Raw genomic sequence first — 7,413 nt, 5'->3', positions numbered from 1 at the left:
GTGGCATTTCTCAGATCTCCACATAGGTCCATATGAACTTAACCCTGTCCATCCCTGCACTGCCACTCCCTGCATCTAGACAGAGCTCCTTACCTCAGACAGTGATGGTCACGGACTGTGATGAGTGCTCTGACCTTCCTATAAGGCCTTTGCAGTAGTAATTACCACTCTGACTGTGGTTTGCTTGTGGGATGGAGAAGTTGTGATTGTAATGGGAAAACCTTATAGATTTTCCATTGTGGTAGAAATTGATCTTGTAGAGAGGTATGTTTTTCCAGCTGTGGCACCTCAGCATGATGGTTTCCCCCTCCTGGAGCACCAGATGAGGAGTCTGGAGCAGCAGCCAGTCTGAAAGACAAAAATATGGGGGGAAATGCTCTAAAGCTAGATACCAAGACCTTTGCAACCTCATGTTCAGGACTACATTCCTCGTAGAACTTGAAAGGATGATGGGCACTGAAGATGCTTCAAGGAGGTGTGAGAAAAAATATAGTGTTATGTCTGTGGAACTTCTGAAAGACAGAAGTTTCAAGAGGTTCCAAAGATGAAGAGAAGATAATAAAAATATGTTTGAGGAATTTAAAACACTAAACTTGAGTAGGGAAATGACTGCATTTCAGTAACCATAGAGGTTACTGAACAGGAGCCGAAACCTTCAGTTTGTTGTGAATACAGTATTTGTGGTTTGGGGATTCCTATTTAATTGTAACTTTTGAACAAGTTTTGGGAGGTGAAGGCAGGTGGTCATTGACTGTATTAGCAACAAAATGGAGCTTCAATAATGCTTCACCAACCCTGTTTTAGTCTATTTGGGCTGCTATAACCAAGTACCATAAACTGGGTGGTTTATGAACAACAGAAATTTACTTCTCACTGTTCCGGAGGCTGATGCCAGCATGGCGAGAACCCTCTTCGGAGTTGCACACTTGTATCCTCATGTGGCAGAAAGAGGGCAAGAGAGCTCTCTGGGATCCCTTTCATAAGGGCACTAATACCACTCATGATCTAATTATCTTCCAAAGGCCTCCACCTCCTAATACCATCACACTAGGGGGTTAGAATTTCAACATATGATTTTTGGAGAACACAAACATTTAGTCCATTGCAGTGTTGTTGCTAGAACGATCCCACAAGGTGGCTGTGTGTTTCAACTGTGTGTTCCTTACCTTCACCAAAGTTTGAGTCTGTACCCCTCTAAAGCTTTGATCTCTTCACACACACTCTAAAATCTTCTAATAAATCCTTTCTACTTAAACTAGCTGTAGTAGATGCAGTTGGCCTCAATTAGGAACCCTGACTGATAGATAAGGAAATCTCCAGTCAGAAACTGGAGCTCAGGGGAAAGCTGAAATACTTAAAGAAGCTGACAGTGGTCACTGACTAAGAAAAATACCTGAGTGATCTCTAACTATTACTTGTTATAGGGATCTTGAGTTTTATACTGTGGCAGTGAAGGGCCTGGCCAGAAAAATTAATTCTTCTGGTCTTAAAGTATGTTGATCTATTCTGACCACTTCATGGCTTCTCTCAAAAGAGAAGGCTATATATATGTAGAGCACACTGGAGTCCAACTGGGGAGTGGAGGTAGGGAGGTAACAAAAATAATGGAGGGTTCCAAACTACCATGGACTTCAAGAGAGATGACTAGAGATCCGTAGTTGAGGCTTGGCTTTTCCTATACATCAAAATCAACAATAGCCCAAGCTTAATTCTCTCTCTTATCTTTCATTACTCTTCATCAAATTCACTTCATGTTAACTCTGTGAAAACACTGCATTCACAAATTATTTCACAACTTAAGAGTTATATATTTAGGGCCGGCCCGGTGGCGCACTGCTACAGTGCGCCGCTTGGGAGCACGGTGGCGCTCCCACCGAGGGTTCGGATCCCACATACAGACCAGCTGCTCACTGGCTGAGCGAGGTGCGGGCGCAACACCGAGGGTTGCGATCCCGTTGCCGGTCCCGGTCCAGTACGGGCGCGACACTGAGGGTTGCGATCCGTTGCCGGTCACGAAAAAAGACAAAAAGGAAAAAAAAAAAGAGTTATATATTTAAATATTTTAAAACAAAATATACTTTTCTGTTATGGGTTGAACTGTGCCCTGTAAAAAAAATGTGTTGAAGTCTTAGTCCATAGTACAAATATGGCCTTACTTGGAAATAGGGTTTTCCAGATGTAATACAGTTAAGATGATGTCATACTGGGTTAGGGTGTGCCCTAATCTTAATGACCAGTATCCTTAAAAAAGGAAGGAAATTTGGACACAGACATATGGAGAGGAGAATGCCACGTAAAGACACAGACCCACAGGCGTTTTGTTATCTTTATTTTTATATCTTTATAGGAAGAGTCAGAAGTACCATTGGCTGTTCCTGGAGAGGTAATACACAAAGAGAGGAGATGGGTAGTTGAGATGTCATTGGGCAGGTTCTTGAGGTTGACTCAATATTTGTTCTTCTTTGAAAAAATAAGATTCCCTCTTCTAGAAAAAAATAAGGGAAGGGTACAAATATGTGTATGTGCGTGCATATGTGTACACACATACATAAAGGTAGGAGCCAGGAAATTTGACCTAGCAGAGTACAATGGCTCTTCCNTTCTATAAACCTAAATCAAATCACATTACTCCTTTAATTAAAACCATCTGGTGAATTCTCATCTCATTTAGAAATAAAAGTCAAAGTCATTGCAACAGGCTACTAGCCTCCACACGATCTAGCCTTTCCCCTCCCCCTCACCTCTGGCCTCATCTTCCAGACTGGATTCCACCCTCTGGCCTCCTGCACTCCAGGCAGAATGACCTCCTCACACTTGTCAGACAGCTCCCACCTTAGGGCCTTTGTGGGTCTATTTGCCTCCAGCCTCCGTGGTTTACCGCACTGCCATTAGAGTAAGGTGGTTTTATGAAGTAGTACCTTCTGCTTCTTTCTTTCTTTTCTTTTTTTTTTAAAAGATGACCGGTAAGGGGATCTTAACCCTTGACTTGGTGTTGTCAGCACCACGCTCAGCCAGCGATCCAACCGGCCATCCCTATATGGGATCTGAACCCCGGGGCCTTCTTGTTATCAGCACCGCACTCTCCCGAGTGAGCCACGGGCCGGCCCACCTTCTGCTTCTTTCGTACTCAGCTGCCTGTTTGTGGCCTTGTAACCTTCTTCTTCAATCAGGATTGAGTCAAAAACAACCTTTAATATATGCTGAGGAATTTCTTAGGAATTTCCACCCCCACCACACATATTAAGCCAAGGAAGTAGGTGAAAAGAGAAATGATTGGACAACTCACAGCGATACTTCCCAGTAAACAGACCACCCCCATTTCTTGCAAACCTCTGTAGTGTAAGCAGATTTCATCTGTCCTGGTCCTCCCAGACCCTCCCTGGGCCCTTCCTCCACTGACCGGAAAGCACACCGAGATGCACAGGGTCGCTGAGGCTGGTCTGGCCTGTCTGGCACCTGTACTCCCCGCTGTCATCTCTCTTGGCCTTAAATCTGTAGCTGGCCTGGACCTGGGTGGGGATGGAGCTCCCATTGTGGAACCACTGGGCGGAGTTGTTCCCAGGGGTGTGGGCCCCCTGGCACCTCAGAGTCACGTAGTCCTCCTGGAGCACATGGGTCCACGGGGGCTCGAGTTTCACCATAGCCTTTGGGAGAGCAGCTGAGGGGCAAAGAGCAGAAGGATATGTGAATAAATAATCTTGGAGGGACTGGAAAGTCCTACTGTAGACTCAGTTAAAGATCTGTGTCTTTGCAGCAGCCTATCCTCTGGGTCTTTGATGGACCAGCAGGAATCTAAAAAGAATTAAATCCCAGGCCCCAGTGAAATGGGGGAAGTGTCCATGCTGAACCCAAGCCTGATTCTTGGTGAAACAGATATATCCCTACATAGTAAATACAGTATCACATTATGGGGAAGTAACACATTAATACAAAAAAGCAAAGAGCTAACTCACCAGCTCGCCTATCAGAAGCTGTAAAAGAGAAAAGAGTAGATCAATGTGGAGCAGGAAAAGATGAGAACAAAGTTAGTTTTGTGTGTGGGCAGAGGGGGATGATTTTGGCTCCTTCTTTCCCCAGGACCCATCTCAAGAGCCTGTTTCCAATTGATCTCTTATAAAAGTATTCATTTCTCATTCCTCCTTATCTCATCCCTGTCCCTCCACGTGGCGACAAAGTAAACATGAATGTTGGTACAGAATGGACTTCCCAGGGACTGTGAAAGTACCACTGAATTCTGACTTTAGGAACCATTAGAACAGTAAGAATTCAGGGTCCTCTCTCCTCTTTCAATCTGTCTCAGCTTCCAGGGCCCAGGCCTATCCCTCACCACACTGGTCCCTAAAGTCTGGACAGTAGGAGTCTGAAATTGACCTGTTCAGAATGACCCTCACTCACCCAGCAGCAGCAAAATTGTCAGTGGTTGAAGCAGCCACAGTCTGCCAGGATGTATATTCTGAAACATTTGGTACTCCAAAGTCATTCCAGAACTGGTCCAGAATCCAGTGAGGTTTAGGAGATAAACTTAGAAAAGAGGAAGGAAATTATTTCATCTTCTCATGCAACTATCATCAGTTACCAGATTCTGTTCTGCTAAACAATGCATAACAAATGAAACTAGAAGCTGAATCTACTTTGCAGATATATCTCTCTAGCACGTATCCCCTCATGTCCTTGTGAAAACCTGAGGGAGAGTTTCTTGTGCTGGTGAGGAAATGGATGGGAGAAAACGCCAGGAAGCAGAGCTGGGAGCAGAGCCCACAACTAGGTTCTCAGATCAGTGCTATTTCCACTCCCTGTGCTGCTTCACTGGCCAGTACACAGAAAGGTCCAAATGAGTTTTGACCCAGACAAGATAAAGAGACGCTTTGAAATCTGCAACCGATAAGAATCAACATTAAACAACAGTAACAAAACGGGGTAGTTATCTGTGGGAAACACTCAATCCAAGAAAGCCTCTTAATATGCCTCAAGAAAGTCTATCCCCCTGCCCCTACCCTTAACCCCTGTCCTCCACACACACAAGAAAGTTCAAGAGCAAGAAATAATTTTGGTAAGAAATCCGTGGAGCAATTTAAAATGTGTTAAAAGAAGGAAAACACTTTTTTCTCTATATACGTTCTCAAAACAGCTGACACAAAATGTATGGTGTTTTTTCCATACTAAGCAATTCTCCAACACCAGCTGGTGTCCTACAATTCAGTTCAATTCTGACACTATCTACCTGGCCTTAGCATTAGAACCCACAGGTTAAGGGTTCACTGCCACAAGACTTAGCATTAGAACCCACAGGTTAAGGGCTCACTGCCACAAGACTGCCCCCAGTTCAGATGCCCATCACAAGTCCAGGCCTACTGTACTTCTGTACTTCTGGCTGTAAATCAGGAGTTCCTATCACTCCCTTTTCAGATTCATCATTTTTTAGAATGGCTCACAGAACTCAGGGAAACGTTGACTTATGTTTATCAGTTTATTATATAGAAAAGGATATGAAAAAGGATACAGATGAACAACCAGATGAAGAGGTACATGGGCAAGGCCCAGAAGGGTCCTGAGCACAGGAGCTTCTGTCCCCAAGGAGTGCGGGTGCGCCACCCTCTGGGCACGTGGATGTGTTTACCAACTGGAAGCTCTCTGCACCCTGTCTTTTGGGGATTTTTATGGAGGTGATTGATTATTAATTCACTCTCCAGCCCCTCTTCCCTCCCCAGAGGATGAGGGGTGAGGCTGAAAGTTCCAAGCTTCTAATTGTGGCTTGGTCTTTCTAGTGACCAGCCCCCATCCTGAAGCTATCTGGGAACCCACCAAGAGCTGCCTCATCAGAACAATAGACATTCCTATCATCCAGGAAATTCCAAGGGATTTAGGCATTCTGTGTCAGAAACCAGGGTCAAAGATCAAATATTGTAACAAAAGATGTTCTTAGTACCCTTATTGCTTGGAAAATTACAAGGGGTTTAGGAGCTCTGTGCCAGAAACAGGGCCGAAAACAACCTATAAATTTCTTATTGTTTCACAGCTATACATTCTGTGCAGGTGACTATGTAGTGTGATTGGGCTGGGCAAAATGGTATAATGGTCACAGTGGTTAAAAGTCAGACTATGGGGACAACGACAGGAAAAGTAGACAAGAGGAACAACATCAACCTTAAAAGCTTCTGTGCATGGAAGGAAAAAATCCATAAAGTGTAAAGATAACCTACAGAGGGCCGGCCCATGGCTCACCTGGGTGAGCGTGGCGCTGACAACACCAAGTCACGGGTTAAGATCCCCTTACCAGTCATATTTTAAATAAATAAATTAATAAGATAAAATAAAATATGGGCTGGCCAGTTAGCTCAGTTAGTTAGAGTGCAGCCTCATAACACCAAGGTCATGGGTTCAGATTCCACTACTGGCCTGCTGCCCAGAAAATAAAAATAAAATAATAAGTATTGGTTAAGATGTGGACAAATTGGAATCCTCGTGCATATTGGTAGGAATATAAAATGATGCAGACATTATGGAATTGGAAGCTTCTCAAATAATTAAAAATAGAATTACCATATGATCCAGCAATCCCATTTCTGGGTATATATCCAAAAGAATTAAAAGCAGGATCTGAACGAGATATGCACACCCATGTTCACTGGCAGTATTATTCACAACATCTGATGGAAGTAATCCAGATGTCCATCTATGTATGATGGATAAACAAAATGTAGTGTGTGTGTGTGTGTGTGTGTGTGTGTGTGTGTGTACACAATATGTAGTGGATTGAAATATGTCCCCCCATAACTCCCTGAAGTTTGAATCATATCCCCAAAGTTTTATGTATTAGGAACTTAGCCCCCACTGTGACAGTCAAGAGTTTGGGAAATCCTATTATGGTAATTGTAAGATGGGGCCTTGAAGAGGTGATTGGGTTATAGGACCTTGCAGTAGCGAATGGATTAAAAATGGTGGTCAGGGGTGTGGTTCTGAGGGCTTTAAAAGAAGAGGAGAGCCTGTCTGTTTCTCTTTCTCTGCTCTCTCTGCTTACACCATCTTGCAATGTGAGACCCCTGGCTCACTGTCACCACCACCAAATGGACTTTGGACTTCCCAGCCTCAGAAAGTGTAAGCAATAAATTTTGTTTTCTTTATAAATCACCCAGTTCCATTTTTCCGTTATAAGCAACAGAAATGGGCTAATACAGTGGGAATCCTATTATGGTAATTGAAAGGTGGAGCCTTAAAGAGGTGATTGGATTGTACGACCATGCAGTAGTGAATGGATTAAAATCAGTGGTCAAGGGTCTGGTTCTGAGGGCTTTAAAAGAAGAGGAGAGACTGCCTTCTCTCTCTCTCTGCTCTGTCTGCTTCCACCATCTTGCAATGTGAGACCCCTGTGTTGCTGTCACCATCACCAGATGGACTTTGGACTTCCCAGCCTCA

The 7,413-nt window shown here is 43.9% G+C and overlaps 1 protein-coding gene across 1 annotated transcript in view; it reads right to left on the bottom strand.

Moving 5' to 3' along the window:
- The window catches only part of FCGR2A (Fc fragment of IgG, low affinity IIa, receptor (CD32)), a 7,638-nt gene extending 2,746 nt beyond the window's left edge, over positions 1-4,892 (bottom strand). Inside the window, exons 1-4 of the mRNA XM_008564061.1 lie at positions 4,396-4,892; positions 3,954-3,971; positions 3,401-3,658; positions 94-348 (exon numbers count right to left, since the gene is read on the bottom strand). Coding sequence (XP_008562283.1) covers positions 95-348; positions 3,401-3,658; positions 3,954-3,971; positions 4,396-4,480 — 615 coding nt within the window. The 5' untranslated portion in view covers positions 4,481-4,892 and the 3' untranslated portion in view covers position 94. The remainder of the gene's footprint in view (positions 1-93; positions 349-3,400; positions 3,659-3,953; positions 3,972-4,395) is intronic.
- Positions 4,893-7,413: the final 2,521 nt, after the last annotated feature.

This window comes from Galeopterus variegatus, unplaced genomic scaffold (assembly GCF_000696425.1).
Source record: "Galeopterus variegatus unplaced genomic scaffold, G_variegatus-3.0.2 Scaffold16409, whole genome shotgun sequence".
NCBI classification, from domain to species: domain Eukaryota; kingdom Metazoa; phylum Chordata; class Mammalia; order Dermoptera; family Cynocephalidae; genus Galeopterus; species Galeopterus variegatus.
The sequence above is the reverse complement of the archived record's forward strand: the minus strand, read 5'-3'. Positions and strand labels throughout refer to the sequence as shown.